We start from the raw sequence: 23,710 nt of genomic DNA, 5'->3' as shown, positions 1-23,710 counted from the left end.
CCCGCCCCTCCACGTGGCTAAGAGCCGATTGGCTGTAAGTATCTTCTCTCTCATTGGCCGAGGCTGCTGTCAATCACGGTCGGTAGAGAACTGGGTGAGGTGGTGGAGGAGGGGTGCAGTAGTGTTGGACCTAGGTTATACTGTACATATAGGCGGCTTTTTATTTGGTGTGTGTGTGTGTGTAGAATATATGTGTTACAGGCAGTGACATTTCCCAGGCATTCTATATAATGCCTAAAGCCAAACTGGCAAAGTATAAAATACTCCCTTCCAGAGGTTGTCTCTCAGCAACAGCGCCATAAAATCACCATCATACAGCGACAGCGCCATAAAATCACCACCATACAGCGACAGCGCCATAAAATCACCACCATACAGCGACAGCGCCATAAAATCACTATCATACAGTGACAGCGCCATAAAATCACCACCATACATCATACAGCGCCATAAAATCACCATCATACAGCGCCATAAAATCACCATCATACAGCGACCGTGCCATAAAATCACCATCATACATCTTACAGCGACATCAAATCACCATCATACAGCAACAGCGCCATAAAATCACCATTATACAGCGACATAAGATAACCCCCATACAGCGCTATAATATCATCCCATATGCCGCTTTTTGCGGCCCACCATACGGGCAGTGGGCGCACACACTTGTGTGCATGAGCCCTAAATGGTGGTAATGAGGTGTCATCAGTACGTTGAGCTGTATTACTGGATTACTTATCCTCTTCATTCATTGTGTTTCCAATTTGACCATAAAACATGTCTGCTGTCCCTGATTTTAGGATAAGCTGTCCAGAAAAAAATAATAATCTGGATCACAACCCCGGGCAACACGTGTCGTACGACACTAAAGGGTAGTGCTGAGCGACCTTGTGTTTTAAGTTCTGTGTCCAAAGTTCGGGATCGGGTTATCGAAGAATCCCGTTATGGATTCCAAATTCCGTTATGGTCCGTGGTAGCGGAATCCATAACGGGATTCTTTGATAACCCGATTCCGAACTTTGGACGCAGAACTTAAAACACAAGTTCACTACTAAAGGGTATGTCTACGTGGCAATGTGTGTCACGTGGCATTTCATAGAATGTATTTCAATGGTATCGCAACGTGACAGGCCTCACGCTGCGGAGCGACAGTCGCAGAAAATCCATCCTTGTCAGATTTTTTGCAACACCATTAAAATACACTGCTCAATACGTCGCCGTGTAGACGTAGACTAAAGGTGTCTTAGCATTTCATACTTTGCCTAAGGCCTCATCCACATTTCCGTTTTTCACTGACGTGTGCTGTACGCATTTTCCACGTACAGCACACGCACCCATTGATTTAAATGTGTCTGTTCACATTTCAGTATTTTTTTACTGACCGTGGGTCAGTGAAGATAAAATCACGGAGACATGAACTACTTTGATCCGTGATGCTGACCAAGCACTGACACACATCTGTGGTGCGTCCGTTTTTCACTAAAGACTGATATGTATTTTGTGTTTTCCATTCTGCAAGATCCCTGTTTGCTGTCAACAAATAGATATATTTAGGCCCCCTGCACACAAACGTGTGCTTCCCTTTGCCGTATTGCGGGCCGCATTTACGGATCGGCATTACACGGGTGCCGTTCCGTGGGCATTCCGCATCACGGATGCGGACCCATTCACTTAAATGGGTCCGCAAATCCGGAGATGCAGAATTTTGCGGAACGGAAGCAAGGAGTGCTTCCGTGGGGTTTCGTCCTGTACTTCCGTTCCACAAAAAGATAGAACATGTCCTATCTTTTTGCGGGACGGCCGGATCGCGGACCTATTCAAGTGAATGGGTCCACGATCCGCTGCGGCTGCCCCACAGACTGTGTTTGTGCAGGGGGCCTTAGTCTATTAAAACAGGCAAAATAGGACACCTCCTATTTTTTGATGGCCTTTATTCCTTCAGCTGTTCAGTTTTTTCTGCGCGGGTGCAATGCATTTTGATGTGTTTTTCACGTGCGTGATAAAAAACTGAAGGTTTACAAACAACATCTCTTAGCAACCATCAGTGAAAAACGCATCGCACCTGCTTCCGAATGCCATGCGTTTTTCACTGAAGCCCCATTCACTTCTATGAGACCAGGGCTGCGTGAAAAACACACAATATAAAACATGCTGTGATTTTCACGCAACGCAGAACTGATGCGTGAAAACCAACGCTCATGTACACAGACCCATTGAAATGACTGGGTCCGGATTCAGTGCGGGTGCTATGCGTTCACGTCATGCATTGCGCCCGCACGCAAAACTCGCTCGTGTGAAAGGGGCCTAATAGTGACATGGCTCCTGATGATGAACCGCATAGCGGATATTGATCCTCAGCCACCCGGTCCCTGAAGCTCTTGCAGTTCTTCTATGATATCTGCTGCCCCCATGTGGTGAATTCAGTTAAGTTCACATTTTTTTCCTTGTTTTCCAGGTAATCATTTCCAGCAGTTACAGGTCCGGCTTCGAAGGAGAGGGGGAGGGGGGGGAGATGATAAAAACTTCAGGTACGTGTAGAAAGAAATCCTGCAGATTTTTTGCCGTCAGGCTGCAGATTACACTGCTGTAACGGTTGACATCTGCACCATTCCTCTGTGTAGAGACATTTTAAGATGACACGAGCACCCACTTAGCTGATAGACTCCCTGAGTACGGTCACCGGTAGTGCGGCGGAATAATCACACCCAGAAAATCGCAGCATTTTACAGTAGCAGCGAAGTGATGGAAAGTCATCCACTCGCTGCATACAGATCCACAGCGGAGATTGACCCTCGGCACAGATTGTAAATCGGATTTACCGCAGAAATCCCCCCCCCCCCCCTTACCTGTGTAGCCATGAGTCAGCATCATTGTGACCCGAGAGGTGCCAGATTATTGATCTTCATTACTGGACCTTCAGGATGCACCATTGGTGGTCCGTCATTAGGATAAAGATCAGCACAGTAAGGGGTCTGCAGGTCTCTCTCCTGTTCCTGTTACCGCCATCCCACACCCACCATCAAGCATCAGAATCCCATGATCAAAAATGACACGCATTACGTTGCAGGTTTGGTAATTTTGTGCATATTTTTTGTGGCAAAAATCATGATTCGACCACAAAATCCCGCTCAACTCCCATCACACCGAGGACATAGCTGGTCAGGCCTAGGACCAGATATCAGCTATACCGACGTTTCTTGATTTAGGCCATATCTACATGAGACTTGACATTTTTGTGTCCACCACTCCATTCAGCTCTATCGGACAGCCAAGTGCAAAATTTCGGCTATCCTGGCAGCCCCGTAATGCTGAATGGAGCGACAGCGTGCCTGCGTGACCGCCGATCCATTAAAATGGGGCACCACAGGCCCCAGCTCTCGTGAACGGTGGGGGTCCCAGAGGTCGGACCCCCACTGATCAAACGCGTATCCTGTGGATAGGAGATAAGTTGTCTCAGTGGGACAGCCCATTTCAAGTAGTTGTGCCGTGTTATTAACCTATCCACAGAATAGGGGATAAGCATCTAATAGTGGGGGGGTCCGACTGTTGGGAACCCCACCGATCAAGAAAACTGCAGTCCCATGTACTAGAAAGAATGGAGCGTCAGGTAAAGCATGTGCGCTGCTGCTCCATTATTTGTGGCGCATATAACCCCCGTTCTTGTGATCAGCGGGGGTCCCAGCCGTCTAAGGCCCACCAGTTACCGCAGAATAGGGGATAGGTTAATAATATGGCGATCACAGAAAAAAGGCTGCAGCTTTACCGCGTCTGACTTATAATGGGTTCTGTCATCCTGACAGTACGTGCTGCGCGGCATGAGCCACGGACAGTAGTGTGAACAGAGCCTTACATGTTTTTACTGCATCTGGCACATTCCCTACATTCTCATACAAAAACGGTCACATCTCGTTAAACTTGTGTAAACACACAAAGATGCGTAAGAACATCGTGTTACCACGCCGGTGCTCTTACGTAACTGACCTTTATATGACAGATATGTCTCGTTCAAGAGGTGAACAACGTGGCTTTTCTTAAAGGGGTTGTCTGCCGTTCCGGCAGCACCTCGCGGTGATCCCCGCTGGTCTTTGTTTACTTGAAGTGATGACGTGCTGTAGGTACACGTGACTGCTACAGCCAGCTGGCAGGGACCATAGGACCAGAAAGGGGCATCCCCTTTAATGTGCGGTTCTAGGAGTCCCCTACAGATGCATTACAGGATCTGTTCATCCTGGTCTTTCTGGTTACAAGGGTGAGACCTGCGACAAAACTGCATCAATTCCAAAAAGCCACAAGTAACACATCCGGTTGTTGGTGTGGATTTGGTGTGGAAACGCGCAGGAATACACACCGAAATCTGTGCAGATTTTCTGTTTGTAAACCTGCACCCATGTGCATGCACCCCTACGATGCAGATTTACGTGCCATTGACCAGTTTGGCCAGAGCATATTCAGTCCAGGAAACGCGGTACGCTGAACATTGCTCCTGTGAAGTGAACTCGCAGCGTCACAGCGATTTATGCTGCTGTGAATTCCCTTCTCACCGCCGATCTACTGAACTGTAGTCACCGTATTAGGTAAGTAAAGTTCAGTGGACCCGCGGTGAGACGGGAATTCACAGCGTCATAAATCACTGTGACGTTGCGAGTTCACTTTACAGGAGCACTGTTCAGCCGTCACACGGAGCACGTTTTCCTGGCCGAATACGCTCATGTGAAAATGCGGAAAGCTGGGAGGCATCCTATTGCCACGGTTGCCATTAGTAGTAGAAATCTTCCATAAGGAAAGCACTTATCTTGTGCGGGAATGCTCTTAGGCCTCCTGCACGTGAACGTAGGTGTCCTGTTGCCATATTGCAGCCTGCATATGTGGATCCGCAATACACGGGCACCGTTTCGTGTGCATTCCGCATGACGGATGCGGACCCATTGACTTGAATGGGTCCGGAGATGCGGAACGGAAGCACGGAACACTACAGAAGCACTGCGGAGAGCTTCTGTTGGGTTCCATTCCGTACTTCCGTCCCGCAAAAATATAGAACTTGCTGTATCTTTTTTTTTGGAACGGATGGATGCCGACCGATTCAAGTTGAATGGGTCTGGATCCGTCCAGGCGGCCGCACGGAGGTTGCCCGTGACTGCAAATTGCGGTCCCCAATGCACGGAACGAGTACCTTTGTGTGCAGGAGGCCTTAGGTGTAATCGCTGCAATTCCACGGCAACATTGTACAGACCGCTTAAAATGTCCACCATGTGAATCGCTGCAGATTTTCACCACAGATGCAAAAGGTGCAACAAATTCACGTGAGACAAATGTGGATTTTTCTGCCGCCCTATCTTGCAGAAAACTTGACACGTCATGGCGACAGGCCAAAAGTTTTGATTGGAAAGAGTCCGAGCGGAGACCCCCACCAATCACAGAAACGGAAGGGCGTAAGCCCCGAGCTGAGCGCTGTGCCCCTTCAGCTATATTCAGCTGGCCTTGGCCAATTCCAGGAGAGACAGGCTTAGGCCTCATGCACACGGCCGTTGTTTGGGTCCGCATTCATTTCAATGGGGTCGCAAAAGATGCGGACAGCACTCTGTGTGCTGTCCGCATCCGTGGCTCCGTTCCGCGGCCCCGGAAAAAAATATAACATGTCCTATTCTTGTCCGCGATTTGCGGACAAGGATAGGCATTTATATTGCCGGCTTCCGCTCCGCAAATTGCGGAAGGCAACACGGGCGCCTTCCATTTTTTGCAGATCCGCGGTTTGCGGACCGCAAAAAACAGCACGGTCGTGTGCATGAGGCCTTAGGCTACTTTCACACTCACTTTTTTTGCGAATCAGTCATGGACGGATCTGTTCAGATATAACCATCTGCATCCGGTCAGAACGGATCCATTTGTATTATCTTTAACATAGCCAAGACGGATCCGTGTTGAACACCATGGAAAGTCAATGGGGGGGACGGATCCGTTTTCTATTGTGGCAGATTGTGTCAGGGAAAACGTCCCCATTGACTTACATTGTGTGCCAGGACGGATCAGTATGGCTCAGTTTCGCCAGACTGCAAGCAGTGTTTTGGTGTCCGCCTCCAGAGCGGACTGGTGACTGAACGGAGGCAAACTGATGCATTCTGAGCGGATCCTTTTCCATTCAGAATGCATTAAGGCGAAACTGATCCGTTTTGGACCGCGTGTTAGAGCCCTGAACAGATCACAGAAACGGAAAGCCATAACACCAGTGTGAAAGTAGACTTAGCGGTATACAGGCTCATAAAAGTATATGACGCCATCTTATGTACTGGCCCATACAGGTAGGTTACTTCACCTGTCTATACTGATTAAGGAAATCCTGTCGGGGGGGGGGGGGAGTATAGTAGGAGGGCAGATGGAAAAATACCTGCTGAGGCAAGCAGCCGTGTCCTGCATAGTTGTGTGGTGCAGAGAATTGTAGCAGATCAGGTTAGATGTAAGGGCTGTTCACACCCACTCCAGTCCATTGGTCAGACTTCCCAACTCCCACCCGCATGACGTCTTGAGGAAGGGGGGGGTACGATACACCTGTCATTCTCCGTGCTTCAGTGCATACCTGTATACATCTGTAGAGTTACAAAACTAGGCAGAGGTAACTACGCGTGACCAGACAATCCAGCAGCCACATTGGACTCCTCAGCTTGGAGAACCAGGTACAGAGTCGTAATAACCTCCATGCTCCCTGGGCACAGACATCTATGTGTTACTGACCGATTGCCTGGTACTTTTTTCTATACAGACCCCCTTGAAAATGGAGGAAGAGGTGAGAGATTTGATGGAGCTGACAGTCTTCGATTACGATGAGTGAGTATTTTACTGCCTCCGTTATTTCCATTGTATTGAAAGAATGCATGCCATAGACCGGTTTGTAGTGGACTCCTCTACGTCAGATGCTTAGAAATTCTATAAATGGCAAATCTGGCAATAGGACCACCATATAATATGAGGTACCGTACCTGCTCCGTCACTTTCGAGCAGGGGGCCACACCACTATATACTACTACCATAGGCATTAGGCGCCTGTCCCGGCATCAAGCTGACGTTTTAGTGGCTCTGAAATAAGAACAGTAATAGAGGAAATTGACACCAGTTTTCTACTATGAAAAAGGCACACAAACTTTTTAGCTTTTTGTCTCCTTCACATGACACATTTTAAAAAAGTGGGTGGGGCTTAGTGGATGGAGCGGGGCCACCATGGCCAAGCAGATTATAGCTGAAATGGATGCCAGATCATGAGAATGAGGACAGCAGCAGAGGATGAGTGTACTGAGTTTGTGGGAGACAGTAACCTCTTCATTTATCTATTAGTAAGGCAAGGCTGCATGGGACATCAGGGAGTGTCACAAAGGAAGCGTGCAGTGTAAACCTATCGACAGCCAATCAGATCATGGGAATAAGGGCAGCAGCAGAGGATGAGTGCAACGAGTTTGTGGGTGACAGTGTATATATCAATTACATATGTTAGTATGGACAGAAATGCAAGGGACATAGGCAATGTCACAAAGTAAGGCTGGTTACAACCGGATCTCTGCCGATCCTCATTATAGTTAATGGGGTCGAATGGCAACGCTGTGGCTTCCGGCAATGCCCGATCCAGAGAGACCCGGCAGGTTGTTTTCCTGTCGGATCTCACAACGCCAGTATGAAACTAGCCTAAGTGTGCAGTGCAAAACGTTTGACAACCAGTCAGATCATGGGAATGATGACAGCAGCAGAAGTAGAGTCCAATGAGTTTGTGGGTGACAGTGACCTGTTTATTCATATGTTGGCAAGGACAGGGCTGCATGGGACACGGGCGATGTCACAAAGATGCGTGTAGTGTAAAACCTTCGACAACCAATCAGATCGTGGGAATGATGACAGCAGCAAGGGATGAGTGCAGTGAGTTTGCGGGGGAAAGTGACCTCTTCATTTATCTATTAGTAAGGCAAGGCTGCATGGGACATCAGGGAGTGTCACAAAGGAAGCGTGCAGTGTAAACCCATCGACAGCCAATCAGATCATGGGAATAAGGGCAGCAGCAGAGGATGAGTGTACTGAGTTTGTGGGAGACAGTGACCTCTTCATTTATCTATTAGTAAGGCAAGGCTGCAGGGGACATCAGGGAGTGTCACAAAGGAAGCGTGCAGTGTAAACCTATCGACAGCCAATCAGATCATGGGAATGAGGACAGCAGCAGAGGATGAGTGCAACGAGTTTGTGGGTGACAGTGTATATATCAATTACATATGTTAGTATGGACAGAAATGCAAGGGACATAGGCAATGTCACAAAGTAAGGCTGGTTACAACCGGATCTCTACCGATCCTCATTATAGTTAATCGTGCCGGATGGTAACGCTGTGGCTTCCGGCAATGCCCGATCCAGAGAGACCCGGCAGGTTTTTTCCCTGTCGGATCCCACAACGCCAGTATGAAACTAGCCTAAGTGTGCAGTGTAAAACGTTTGACAACCAATCAGATCATGGGAATGATGACAGCAGCAGAAGTAGAGTCCAATGAGTTTGTGGGTGACAGTGACCTGTATATTCATATGTTGGCAAGGTCAGGGCTGCATGGAACATGGGCGATGTCACAAAGATGCGTGTAGTGTAAAACCTTCGACAACCAATCAGATGGTGGGAATGATGACAGCAGCAAGGGATGAGTGCAGTGAGTTTGCGGGGGAAAGTGACCTCTCCATTCACGTTAGTAAGGACAGTGGTGCATGGGACATGGGCAATGTTATAATGTAAGTGTGCCATTCAAATCATGGGAATGACAGCCGTAGAGGATGAGCGTACTACTTTTGTGGAAGACAGTGACCTCTCTATTCATATGTTAGTTAGGCTTCTGTTTAAAAGTAGGTTCTCTGCACGAGACAGGTAGATTTCACTTCTGAGGTGCTAAAAGTATCTGCTTGAGTCAAGGACAAAATCCTTCATTCATCTTCTGTTTTTATCAATAGGATTTGGATCGGCACTTAATTTGCCACTTCCCATTTCTTTAAAAATCTAAAGCCCACGACCCACCTTGGGCTACTTTCACACTAGCATTTTTTGCAGATCCGGCATAGATCTGCAACCGTCATGAACGGATCCGGTTGTATTATGTCTTATATAGGCATGACAGATCCGTCATGACACACATTGAAAGTCAATGGGCGGCGGATCTGTTTTCTTTTGTATCCGGGAAAACGGATCCGTCCCCATTGACTTACATCGTGGACAGAAAAACGCTACTTGTAGCGTTATTCTGTCCGCGATGGGAGTGCAACCAAACAGAATGCATTTTGATGCATATCTGTTTTGTTCAGTTCAGTTTTGTCCCCATTGACAATGGGGACAAAACTGAAGCGTTTTCACCGCTATTGAGATCCTATGACTGTTCTCAATTGCGAAATTGAAAACGCTAGTGTGAAAATAGCCTTAGATTTCTTCTGACCCACCATATACACTCACCTAAAGAATTATTAGGAACACCTGTTCTATTTCTCATTAATGCGATTATCTAGTCAACCAATCACATGGCAGTGGCTTCAATGCATGTAGGGTTGTGGTCCTGGTCAAGACAATCTCCTGAACTCCAAACTGAATGTCAGAATGGGAAAGAAAGGTGGGCTACAACAGCAGAAGACCCCACCGGGTACCACTCATCTCCACTACAAATAGGAAAAAGAGGCTACAATTTGCACGAGCTCACCAAAATTGGACTGTTGAAGACTGGAAAAATGTTGCCTGGTCTGATGAGTCTCGATTTCTGTTGAGACATTTAAATGGTAGAGTCCAAATTTGGCGTAAACAGAATGAGGACATGTATCCATCATGCCTTGTTACCACTGTGCAGGCTGGTGGTGGTGGTGTAATGGTGTGGGGGATGTTTTCTGGGCACACTTTAGGCCCCTTAGTGCCAATTGGCCATCGTTTAAATGCCACGGGCTACCTGAGCATTGTTTCTGACCATGTCCATCCCTTCATGACCACCATGTACCCATCCTCTGATGGCTACTTCCAGCAGGATAATGCACCATGTCACAAAGCTCGAATCATTTCAAATTGGTTTCTTGAACATGACAATGAGTTCACTGTACTAAAATGGCCCCCACAGTCACCAGATCTCAACCCAATAGAGCATCTTTGGGATGTGGTGGAACGGGAGCTTCGTGCCCTGGATGTGCATCCCTCAAATCTCCATCAACTGCAAGATGCTATCGTATCAATATGGGCCAACATTTCTAAAGAATGCTATCAGCACCTTGTTGAATCAATGCCACGCAGAATTAAGGCAGTTCTGAAGGCAAAAGGGGGTCCAACACCGTATTAGTATGGTGTTCCTAATAATTCTTTAGGTGAGTGTACATGCACACTCTACGTGTTCTCAACTGAGAGAAAGCAGATTTTGGGACCAGTTATCAGGAATTAACGTTCAAGGAAATGTGCCGCCAGTCATTGCTCATTTTTCGGGCGATATGATTGTTTATGCATCACGTGAAATCACTGTTCTGTTACCCTGTGTATCGGCCCATGTAAATAGGTCCTAAGCAGGTGCCCGGCATCTCTGGTGGCATCCTACCTCTTGTGAGAACAAAAGATAGGACATGTTGAAATGCAACTGCCTGAACCTTCTTTTCTTCGACATCTACCATCGGGGCAGATTCAGGACACCCACATACACATTAGGTGATCTGCCAGTCCTGATGAAATTGGTGGTCGGGCGTGTCTAGTGCCGCCCCATTCAGCTCTGTGGGACTCTGGGAGTCCCATAGAGTAGGATGGAGCAGCAGCAGACACATGTGAAGGCCACTCCATTTAAACTGGGGAACATAGGAACCCTGTACTCATAATTGATGAAGTACCTAGACATTTGACCCCCTGCCAGTCAGACACTTAGGCCCCTTTCACACAAGCGTGATTTCCACGCAGGTGCAATGCGTGATGCGAACGCATTTCTGCCGCACTGAATCCGGACTCATTCATTTCAATGGGTCTGTGTACATGAGCATGGTTTTGGACGCATCACTTGTACATTGCATGAAAATCGCAGCATGTTCTATATTCTGCGTTTTTCACGCAACGCTGGCCCCATAGAAGCAAGGGCAGATGCGATGCGTTTTTCACTGATGGTTGCTAAGAGATGTTGTTTGTAAACATTCCGTTTTTTATCATGCGCGTGAAAAAAACTGAACTACTTAACACAATCGCAGACAAAACTGACTGAACTTGCTTGCAAAATGGTGCGAGTTTATCCTGAACGCATCCGGACCTCATCCGGATCGTTTGTGTGAAAGGGGCCTTACAGTATCTGATATAGGCGTTGGGCCCCTAAATTAATTTCCTGTGGTAGGCCCAAGGAAATCCAGTCTAACACTGCCTGGACAGCCGTGTGCACCCTGCATCATGGATGCGGACCCATTAACTTCAATGGGTCCGCAATCCAGGAGGTGCAGAACGGAAGCACGGATCGGAGTGCTTCTGTGTGGTTTCTGTCCGTGCCTCCACACCGCAAAAAACTAGAACATGTTCTATTTTTTTACGGTGCAGATGGATCACTGACCCATCCAAGTTAAATGGGTCTCGATCCGTCCCGGCCGCTGCACGGATGTTGCCCGTGCATTGGGGAGCACAAATTGCGGTCCCCAATGCATGGAATTGCCGCACAACGGCCGCGTGCATGAGGCCTAAAGGAGCTTCTCCGTCTTGACCCTGTAGATTAACCCTAAGGCATCACAAGGAGTAGGGGGTTCCTCCTTAGCATGTAGATCAGGCTAGTTTAACCACACTTGAACCTTCCCTAGAAGACACTTACTACTCGTGGATGGAGGTTTGTCTCAGGCGCTGTTTTGTTGTGGATGATTGGGATCTGGGGCATAGTACACTGTAGTGGTAGACATACCGTTCCGTGCCAGTAAGCATGATAGGAATGTGGGAAGACTTCCCGCATGTATCTGTCTGAGCTCTGACATCACGTCTTATTGTTTGACATTTCATCCGATCAGCTATCTCTCCCGGCTTCCCCATACACACATTTGGCTCAGCTGAACATGTATGTGTATTCTATGAGAAAAAAACTGAGAAAAGCTGCTGCCAGAAACCCATGGCGTCAGCTTATCTCCCGGGCAAGCAAATGTTCGGGTGAAAGTATTCATTCCACCCGATCCTTCTCTCCACCGAAATTTGCAGTACGCAGCCCTGAAGGGTTTGAGCGATGGTGAGGTCACAGGGGTAGTTACTAACCAAGGGTGTTTCTGGTACTCACAGTTTTTCATATACCCTGGGCAAGCGTACAGCAGTGATGGAGAGGCTGGCTCATGGATCCTCTGGGGCACTCTCTATGTATAGGGACCAGGCCGGGTGGTAGGTGAGGTGCCCTGGGTGTTGCAGGTTTTTAATGTGCCGGTGGCAAGATCCCTTTAAGTTCGTGACGCCAGTGCCGGTAACGGTGGCACACCGATTTATTGTAGTAATAATTGAGGAACACAAGTTGCAGTGAACCAGAACTTCCTTTTACTGAAACAGTTCAACTATTTACAGTCTTTAGTTGGTTCCATATGTCAAAAGGTTGAATACAGGCAGGCTTGATACAAAATGGCAGGCAAAGTCCTTGCAAGATACTCAGAGGGCATAAACACCTACAGATCAGGCTGCACTTTTCCTCAGTTCCTGTCTGGGTTACTCCAAGGCCCGTATGCCCTATTGCTGGCTTTATACTTGGTTAGGGAAAACCTTCCTCTGGTTTTTGTCTCCTTGCTATAGAATATCCTTCTGCCCTTCAGCTCTCTGTTTGGCTGGAAAAAAAATTTGCGCTGTACTTTTTTATAGGAACTTGGTTTCTCAGGAGGCAAACCCTTCTCCTGGTGGCTAGCTAGGAGCCTGGGCTATCTAGCTGCATGTCAGAAGCTGCTCCTCAGCTCTCCTCTGGCTAAAGTCCACACTGACTCCTGACTACATACCCCTCTAGACTCTCCTTTCCTGTCCTGAATCTGACTATATATACTAGGGGGTTCCCTAGCTCCCTCTACTGTCTAGGAGGTGGAACTACCCCTAACAGGCCTGGTACAGGAGATACACAGGAAAAAAAATCACATAAAACATCATATAAAATACAATGGCCCTGTTCCACAGGAGGTGGAGAACAACGTGGCCCAATTGACCCTTGTGTAGTGCCCACATTTACCTAGTGGGACACTACACATTAACTGTTGGAAGCTACCCATATACACTAGAGCGTTGGACAAACCTCCCGTTCCCGGTGGGTTCCGCCGAAAATAGACTAATGTTTATGGAGTCCTTTAAAGAGGATCAATGAATTGCAGCTCTGGAGTATAATACAGGATCTAAGTCAGGATCAGTACAGGATAAGTAACGTAATGTATATACACAGTGACTCCACTAGCAGAATAGTGAGTTCAGCTCTGGAGTATAATACAGGATGTAACTCAGGATCAGTACAGGATAAGTAATGTGTGTACACAGTGAATCCACCAGCAGAATAGTGAGTGCAGCTCTGGAGTATAATGCAGGATGTAAGTCAGGTTCAGTATCTCCTGACGAAGCTGAGGCGAAACGCGCGTCGGGGTTCCAGCCTGCTCTGTGTCCGGTGTCTCTGCCCTCCATCATGTCTGTGGGTATGTCTGTTTTTCCAGCGGATACCTGTGTGAGAGACTTTTCTTTGTAGCCTGCATATGATGGCTTGGTGTATAGGGGCGTATCTACCTGAATATTCCAGATAGATACTGTGCTATTATCTGTTCAGTTTTATACATTACTTAGGGCCCCATAACCATATAGACTCTCCTCATGGTATGCAGTAAAGTGAGGATCACAGTTACCTGTAGGTGTTTTGTACCAGATACTATTTACTCGTAAATCACCTCACTGCATATTGTTCATACATCTTACATGTATTCCACCTGTTTGGCGGGTTATTGAGACACCGGAGGGGGGGACTACGGCATCCAGGTTGTTTTGCTGACTGTTCTTCAAATTAATTCTGTGTAAATTTTTGATCAATTGATGACATAATAAAGTATTTATATTTTTAATTGGGCATTCTATGGTTGTTTTTTAGCAACATTTTTAGGTTTACATGATTGGTTCTCTGTTTGCCCTTATTTACGGTGTTATAGTGAGGCCTTTTTCTTTTTTGGTTCTATATCAGTACAGGATAAGTAATGTATGTACAGTGACTCCACTAGCAGAATAGAGAGTGCAGCTCTGGAGTATAATACAGGATGTAACTCAGGATCAGTACAGGATAAGTAATGTAATGTATGTACACAGTGACTGCACCAGCAGAATAGTAAGTGCAGCTCTGGAGTATAATACAGGATGTAACTCAGGATCAGTACAGGATAAGCAATGTAATGTATGTACACAGTGACTGCACCAGCAGATCAGTGAGTGCAGCTCTGGAGTATAATACAGGATGTAACTCAGGATCAGTACAGGATAAGTAATGTAATGTATGTACATGGTGACTCCACCAGCAGATCAGTGAGTGCAGCTCTGGAGTATAATACAGGATGTAACTCAGAATCAGTACAGGATACGTAATGTATGTACAGTGACTCCACCAACAGAATAGTGAGTGCAGCTCTGGAGTATAATACAGGATGTAACTCAGGATCAGTACAGGATAAGTAATGTAATGTATGTACATGGTGACTCCACCAGCAGATCAGTGAGTGCAGCTCTGGAGTATAATACAGGATGTAACTCAGAATCAGTACAGGATACGTAATGTATGTACAGTGACTCCACCAACAGAATAGTGAGTGCAGCTCTGGAGTATAATACAGGATGTAACTCAGGATCAGTACAGGATAAGCAATGTAATGTATGTACACAGTGACTGCACCAGCAGAATAGAGAGTGCAGCTCTGGAGTATTATACAGGATGTAACTCAGGATCAGTACAGGATAAGTAATGTAATGTATGTACATGGTGACTCCACCAGCAGATCAGTGAGTGCAGCTCTGGAGTATAATACAGGATGTAACTCAGGATCAGTACAGGATAAGTAATGTAATGTATGTATACAGTGACTCCACCTGCAGAATAGTGAGTGCAGCTCTGGAGTATAATACAGGATGTAACTCAGGATCAGTACAGGATAAGTCATGTAATGTATGTAGATGGCGACTCCACCAGCAGAATAGTAAGTGCAGCTCTGGAGTATAATACAGGATGTAACTCAGGATCAGTACAGGATAAGTAATGTAATGTATGTACATGGCGACTCCACCAGCAGAATAGTGAGTGCAGCTCTGGAGTATAATACAGGATGTAACTCAGGATCAGTACAGGATAAGTAATGTAATGTATGTACATGGCGACTCCACCAGCAGATCAGTGAGTGCAGCTCTGGAGTATAATACAGGATGTAACTCAGGATCAGTACAGGATAAGTAATGTAATGTATGTACATGGCGACTCCACCAGCAGATCAGTGAGTGCAGCTCTGGAGTATAATACAGGATGTAACTCAGGATCAGTACAGGATAAGTAATGTAATGTATGTACACAGTGACTCCACCTGCAGAATAGTGAGTGCAGCTCTGGAGTATTATACAGGATGTAACTCAGGATCAGTACAGGATAAGTAATGTAATGTATGTACATGGTGACTCCACCATCAGATCAGTGAGTGCAGCTCTGGAGTATAATACAGGATGTAACTCAGGATCAGTACAGGATAAGTAATGTAATGTATGTACATGGTGACTCCACCAGCAGATCAGTGAGTGCAGCTCTGGAGTATAATACAGGATGTAACTCAGGATCAGTACAGGATAAGTAATGTAATGTATGTACATGGCGACTCCACCAGCAGATCAGTGAGTGCAGCTCTGGAGTATTATACAGGATGTAACTCAGGATCAGTACAGGATAAGTAATGTAATGTATGTACACAGTGACTCCACCAGCAGAATAGTGAGTGCAGCTCTGGAGTATAATACAGGATGTTACTCAGGATCAGTACAGGATAAGTAATGTAATGTATGTACATGGCGACTCCCCCAGCAGATCAGTGAGTGCAGCTCTGGAGTATAATACAACTTTCATGTAGAATCATGTGTGAACTCACGATGTACGTGTGAGTTGATGTTCTCAGGGAAGGTAGTTGCCCATACGATGATGTTGTGACAGAGCAATGAGTTCCATTAGCACTTGATGGAAGACTGTGATTTCTTAGGGTATTTTGTACATTTTGATCATTCCTTTTTGCTACTTATTGTGTAAGCAGCACATAGTGACCTTGTGGTGGAGCCTCCCTGGGGGAAAACACCTTGATTGTCAAGCGGTCAGAACAGGTTGTGAGTTCAGCAGGTAACAGAATGTCACTCAGCTACTTCTGCTGGTGATAAGATCAGGAGATGGACCAGTCGTCTGCACACAGGGCCATTCTGTCAACCAAAGCAATATCCAGCCCGTCAATCAGAAAGAACCAGCAGTACGCCGAGGTACGAGGCTCTCCGCACCCAGCCAGATGTGTACTGTGAGCAGATGGTACACGCCTCAGCTGCTGCAAACCTCTTTTTTCTTTGAAGGCTTGAAATCCGCCGCAGAATTTTTATGTTACAGTCGGATTTGCACAGCAATAGATGAAATCTGTGGCCAGTGCTGGGGGCTTGGAGACCTCCGTCAGACCATACAAATCCATGTGGAATCATTCTGTAGCATGGGTACAGGGGCGCAGACAGCTGGGGTCATGGACAGATGGGGACCTTGCTAAACATTAGGGGAGGTCCACATGATACAGGCGGATTTGTGCTGCAATGGATTACAATATTAGACAAGTGGGTGAGATGTTAAAGGGGTTGTCCGAATGTTTAATACTGACATCCTGAGGGTAGGCCATCAGTATCTGATCGGTGGGGGTCCAACTCTCGGCACCACGACTATCAGTTGTTTGAAGAGACCACGGTGCTCCGTGAGCGCCGCAAGCGCCCTACACCATTGATGTCATGTTCATCAGTTACATGGCATAGGTGCAAGTGAATAGGGCTGAGCTGCAATACCAAGCACAGCCACAGTCCAGTGGGTGGCGCTGTGCTTGGTAAGCTGCAAGGAGGCCATACAGCTTCAAAGAGCTGATCAGCGGGGGTGCGGGGCCTCAGAAACACCATCAGTCACAGGCGTCATGCACACGACCGTTGTGTGCATCCTTGGCCGTTGTGCCGTTTTCCGTTTTTTTTCGCTGACCCATTGACTTTCAATGGGTCCGTGGAAAAATCGGAAAATGCACCATTTTGCAGCTGAGACCGTGATCCGTGTATCCTGTCCGTCAAAAAAATGTGACCTGTCCTATTTTTTTGACGGACAACGGTTCACGGACCCATTTAAGTCAATGGGTCCGTGAAAGAACACGGATGCACACAAGATTGGCATCCGTGTCGGTGATCCGTGGCCGTAGGTTACTTTCATACAGACTGATCCAAAGATCCGTCTGCATAAAAGCTTTTTCAGATCTAAGTTTTCACTTCGTGAAAACTCATATCCGACAGTATATTCTAACACAGAGGCGTTCCCATAGTGATGGGGACGCTTCTAGTTAGAATACACTACAAACTGTGTACAAGACTGCCCCCTGCTGCCTGGCAGCACCCGATCTCTTACAGGGGGCCGTGATCAGCACAATTAACCCCTTCAGGTGCCGCACCTGAAGGGGTTAATTGTACTATCATATTCCCATGTAAGAGATCAGGGCTGCCAGGCAGCAGGGGGCAGTCCCCCCTCCCCAGTTTGAATATCATTGGTGGCCAGTGCGGCCCCCCCCTCCCTCCCTCTATTGTAATAATTCGTTGGTGGCACAGTGTGCGCACAGTGTGGGACTCTGATCGGAACTCCGCTGCCACCAATGATCGGGGGGGGGGGATGGGAGGCCGCACACTGGCCACCAATGTTGTTAATGCTATAGAGGGAGGGGGGGCCGATGGGGGGCGCACACTGTGCCACCAACGATTTATTACAATAGAGGGAGGAAGGGGGGGGCGCACACTGTGCCACCAACGAATTATTACAATAGAGGGAGGAGGAGGGGGGCCGATGGGGGGCGCACACTGTGCCACCAACTAATTATTACAATAGAGGGAGGGAGGGGGGGGGGCCGCACACTGTGCCACCAACCTATTATTACAATAGAGGGAGGGAGGGGGGGGGGCCGCACTGGCCACCAATGATATTCAAACTGGGGAGGGGGGGTCTGCCCCCTGCTGCCTGGCAGCCCTGATCTCTTACAGGGGGATATGATAGTACAATTAACCCCTTCAGGTGCGGTACCTGAGGGGTTAATTGTGCTGATCACGGCCCCCTGTAAGAGATTGGGTGCTGCCAGGCAGCAGGGGGCAGTCATGTACACAGTTTGTAGTATATTCACGATCTAACTCATATCCAACAGTATATTCTAACATAGAGGCGTACCCATGGTGATGGGGACGCTTCAAGTTAAAATATACCATCGGATTGGAGAAAACTCAGATCCGATGGTATAAAAGGGACTCCAGACTTTACATTGAAAGTCAATGGGGACGGATCCGTTTGAAATGGCACCATATTGTGTCAACGTCAAACGGATCCGTCCCCATTGACTTGCATTGTAATTCAGGACGGATCCGTTTGGCTCCGCACGGCCAGGCGGACACCAAAACGACTATTTTTTTCATGTCCGTGGATCCTCCAAAAATCAAGGAAGACCCACGGACGGAAAAACGGTCACGGATCACGGACCTAAGGACCCCGTTTTTGCGGACTGTGAAAAAATACTGTCGTGTGCATGAGGCCACATACTAATAAGTAGGTCATCAGTTTTAAACACTCGGACAGCCCCTTTAACACATCTTATCTATAGGCTGTGGTTCTTTGTGGCCCCGAAGAAGATCCCTCACCAGAAAAGTCATATTGTATAAGAAGGTACAGGCAGGGGCGGACTCTGGGAACTTAAAGTTGCTCTAGAAAAAACCTAAAAGTCTCCCTTATGTTGTAGGTGCAGGCTCGGACTGGCCCACAGGGGAACAGGTGAATCCCCCGGTGGGCCCCTGAGCAAGGTGGGACCCTAGTCCCCTATCCCCTGCTCTGTCGGCTCGTGGCACAGTAGACTGACATATTGATATGTTGACTGAGATTCTATACACTACATTGCCCATGTCTATATAAAACACTGGGTAGTGTGGGCAGGTAGTATATGCATGTAGTTTTACAGTGGGCCCCCAGAATGAATTTTACTGGCGGGCCTTAGGTACCCTAGTCCAACACTGTGTAGGCGGGTCCAAATTAACAGAAGGCGGGGCAACACAAGTAGATGGGACTAGCAATACAGTAGTGCAGCACAATATACTGCCCCAGCAGAACCACATACCACAGTGCAGCACAATGTACTGCCCCAGCAGAACCAAATACCACAGTACAGCACAATATACTGCCCCAGCAGAACTAAATACCACAGTGCAGCACAATATACTGCCCCAGCATAACCAAATACCACAGTGCAGCACAATATACTGCCCCAGCAGAACCAAATACCACAGTGCAGCACAATATACTGCTTCATTAGAGCCAAATACCACAGTGCAGCACAATATACCGCCCCAGCAGAACTAAATACCACAGTGCAGCACAATATACTGCCCCAGCAGAACCAAATACCACAGTGCAGCACAATATACTGCTTCATTAGAGCCAAATACCACAGTGCAGCACAATATACCGCCCCAGCAGAACTAAATACCACAGTGCAGCACAATATACTGCCCCAGCAGAATCAAATACCACAGTGCAGCACAATATACTGCCACAGCAGAACCAAATACCACAGTGCAGCACAATATACCGCCCCAGCAGAACCAAATACCACAGTGCAGCACAATATACTGCCCCAGCAGAAGCAAATACCACATTGCAGCACAATATACTGCCCCAGCAGAACCAAATACCACAGTGCAGCACAATATACTGCCCCAGCAGAAGCAAATACCACAGTGCAGCACAATATACTACCCCAGCAGAACCAGATACCACAGTGCAGCACAATATACCGACCCAGCAGAACCAAATACCACAGTGCAGCACAATATACTGCCCCAGCAGAACCAAATACCACAGTGCAGCACAATATACTGCCCCAGCAGAACCAAATACCACAGTGCAGCACAATATACTGCCCCAGCAGAACCAAATACCACAGTGCAGCACAATATACTGCCTCAGCAGAACCAAATACCACAGTGCAGCACAATATACTGCCCCAGCAGAACCAAATACCACAGTGCAGCACAATATACTGCCCCAGCAGAACCAAATACCACAGTGCAGCACAATATACCGGCCCCAGCAGAACCAAATACCACAGTGCAGCACTAAATACTGCCTCAGCAGAACCAAAATACTACAGTGCGAGTACAATATGCTGCCCCAGCAGAACCAAATATTACACTGCAGCACTAAATACTGCCACCCTAGTATTCAACTGTATCATCCTCCTGAGGACTACCATACAGTTGAATTCAGGGGGGCGGCTCAGGTGGACCCCCTGGGCTTTGGCTCATCTGCAAATTTTCCTGTAGGGTCTATGGCCTGTCCTCCCCCCTGGGTACAGGTGCCTAGCCCTGTATATAGGGCCCCAATACAAACCTATAATCCAAGGAGAAGTATATAACCTTCACCGTTCTGCAGATTTTGACATGCACAGTGTGAGCAGAGCCCTGTCATTGCTTTGAGCACCAGATTAACCCCTTACGATCAGCCCCATCATCCTCACGTCTGTCCGATGTGCCGCTCCCCTGTATACAACACTCTCTGCGCATTGATTGACCGCCCTAAGCCGAGAGCCGTCGCTCTCTCTGGTTCCTCAGGACCTGTTTTTCTGTTCCCAACATCTCCCCTGTCCCATTGCTGTGTGACGCAAGCGAGGACTGGCATTTACCGGATGGAGCAGGATATGGGCGTGTGGTCCACATGTCTTGCAGAATAATATGTAGGTAACAGGAGAAGAAACCTGAAATAGTGGCGGTGTAAAACGCCTGAGTAAGCATGAGTGACAAGGGCCATAGTGGGTCAGGTCATCTTCCAAGTAGTAGCTCTTCAAAGGTCCTGGTTCTCCTTGCAGAGATCCCGCCGATCCAGGAGGAACAGAACTGTCTCTCTAGTGCCACCTCTTGGTAACTACTCTGTAGTCAGTGTCCAACTTGGTCTTAAAGGACATCTGTCAGCAGTTTTATACCTATGACACCGGCTGACCTGTTACATGTGCACTTGACAACTGGAGACATCTGTGTTGGTCCCATGTTCATATGTGCCCGCGCTGCTGGGAAACATGATGTTTTAATATATGCAAATGAGGCTCTAGGAGCAACGGGGGCGTTACCATTACACCTAGAGGCTCTGCTCTCTCTGCTCGAGAAGCTGGGATAGCTGGATTACTGCCGCTGTGGCAGCTGAGGACATCGAGGTTGTCATCTAGAATTCCCAGAAACTGATGTAAGGAGGAGGTGGTCACTTATTTTACAGCAGAGGGCGACTCAAAGATTAATATAACGTGGCAGATTATCCGTCGCTTTATTCTCCTGGACTACCTCATGTGAACCGTTCCTGGTGTTACATAATGCGTCACACGTCTCCAGCCTCGCTCACATCCACTCCTCATCTCCTTCCAAGTGCTCCACGTTCCTAGGCAACTCAGTGCTGGAAATACGCCTCCCACCAGGCACTGCCCACCAATATTTACATGCCATATGCAAATCAGACACACCTAATGCCCAGACGTCTCCTGTGACACCGTGCCGCCCCAGGGGCACATCACATGACTGGGGAGTGGATGTAACCGGCGCTGTATGTGCTGCGCATCAGACATGATTAGTGCACGGGCTGAGGGAGCAATCACCATGAGAGCAGGCGACACACACAACATACCGTCATATGTACATGTTACTGTAAACAACTTCTATCATTTATCTATCTTTTACCTATCTATTATCTATCTATCGCATTATCTATCTATCTGTCTATCTATCTATCCCATATCTATCCCATATCTATCTAATCTGTCATTTATCTATTATCTATCTATCTTATCTATCTATTATATTATCTATTATCTATCTATCTATCTATCATTTATCTATCTTATACCTCATATTTATCATCTATCTGTCTATCTATTATATTATCTATCATCTATCTATTTATCTATCTTCTATCTCCTATCTATCTAATATATTCTCTTTCTATCTATCTATCCCATATCTATCTAATTTTGTCATCTATCTATCTATCTTATCTATCTATTATATTATCTATCATCTATCTTATATATTATCTATCTATCTATCTATCTATCTATCTATCTATCTATCTATCCATCTATCCATCTATCCATCCATCCATGATGAATAGGTGATCTCACCCATGCCCCTGATATCTGAAGGAGAGAAGTATGAGAGAAGACGTGGTGACTGTAGTACACCCTTCTTCCTGCACTAGTTATGCCGTGGTATACATAGTGTCATATGAGCTATCTTTTTGGTATGGAGATATCTAGGGTGGTTTCACATGGCGTTTGCGATATTCTTTTTTTGTATATGCGCATATATCAGAGGAATCCATAGGCTCCCACTTATCCGATTGAGGCTGAAAGAATGTTCTTTTTGACCTCCATTGGGTTGGTATACCTTGGTATATGGTTTAAAGGGATTGTTAAAGTTAAAGGGGTTAATACCGATGACATCTCCGCAAGTCATCAGTATGTGATCGGTACCCCCGCCGATCTCCTGTTTGAAGAGGCTGCGGCGCTCCAACGATTGCCATGGTCTCCTCCAGTTCACCCAGCACAGCGCCGTACACTGTATAGTGGCTGTGCTTGGTATTGCAGCTCAGGCCACGTGATCGATAAACGTGTCGTCACTTGCTTAGGCAAAGAATCCATGAGCGCTGTGGTCTCTTCAAACAGCGATCGGTGAGGTTGCCAGCAGCTAGAACCTCACCTGTGGAAAGGTTTAGGAAAGTTTAGGAAAACAAACCCAAATTACCTTGCGCTTCATGGTAACAAGTTAATTTTTCCTAAAATGGCGGCTCCATGTGTTACAAAGTGAAAGTATGAAGCCCGGGAATGCAACATCACCCATAATGCCGTGCAGCCAGCCAATCCGCAGATAGCCAGCCCCTGTGATGTCACAGCCTGACAAAACCCTCATCCCGAGCGGTCTCCGCTATTGTCCTGTGAGCATAGGGAGAGACATGGCAAGTGCTCATGCGCTAGGGACAGTGTTGCTAAGAAACTATTGATACAAGAATATTGGAGAGGGAGACTGCAGGGACAGTGCAGGGAGACTGCAGGGAGACTTATTGTGCGTTAGTTTTATTTATTTATTCCTACATCAGCCATAAATGTAATTCAATACCAATCAGATTGAAGCCTTTACTATTCCGGCGTCAGCGTGCTAACCAATACCATCCAGTCTGCACCCCTTAGGGGGGACCAGGTCTTAATGATGACTAGGCAGAAACCAAAAAACAAAAAAAAATTATTAGTGGCAATTTTGGAGGAGCTGCTCAACCCCTGACACAGTGGCGTGTCTTCAATTAGGGGGAGCAACCCGACCGCATGTGGACCGCGGTAATCGACTAACCCCAGCAAAATATGCATACAATGGAGGATGTCGGCGCGGTCCACATGCACCACAAGAGCAAACTACACAGAATGTAGCAATCATATGAAA

The 23,710-nt window shown here is 47.1% G+C and overlaps 1 protein-coding gene across 1 annotated transcript in view; it reads left to right on the top strand.

The window, feature by feature from the left end:
- The first annotated feature begins 6,597 nt into the window (after positions 1 to 6,597).
- Positions 6,598 to 23,710, top strand: part of RHOBTB2 (Rho related BTB domain containing 2) — a 52,294-nt gene continuing 35,181 nt past the window's right edge. Inside the window, exons 1-2 of the mRNA XM_044279012.1 lie at positions 6,598 to 6,674; positions 6,761 to 6,825. Of these exons, the coding sequence (XP_044134947.1) occupies positions 6,773 to 6,825 (53 nt within the window). The 5' untranslated portion in view covers positions 6,598 to 6,674; positions 6,761 to 6,772. The remainder of the gene's footprint in view (positions 6,675 to 6,760; positions 6,826 to 23,710) is intronic.

Source organism: Bufo gargarizans, chromosome 2 (genome assembly GCF_014858855.1).
Source record: "Bufo gargarizans isolate SCDJY-AF-19 chromosome 2, ASM1485885v1, whole genome shotgun sequence".
Taxonomy (NCBI): Eukaryota; Metazoa; Chordata; class Amphibia; order Anura; family Bufonidae; genus Bufo; species Bufo gargarizans.
Note: the sequence above shows the minus strand (reverse complement) of the source record. Positions and strands in the feature narration are given on the sequence as shown.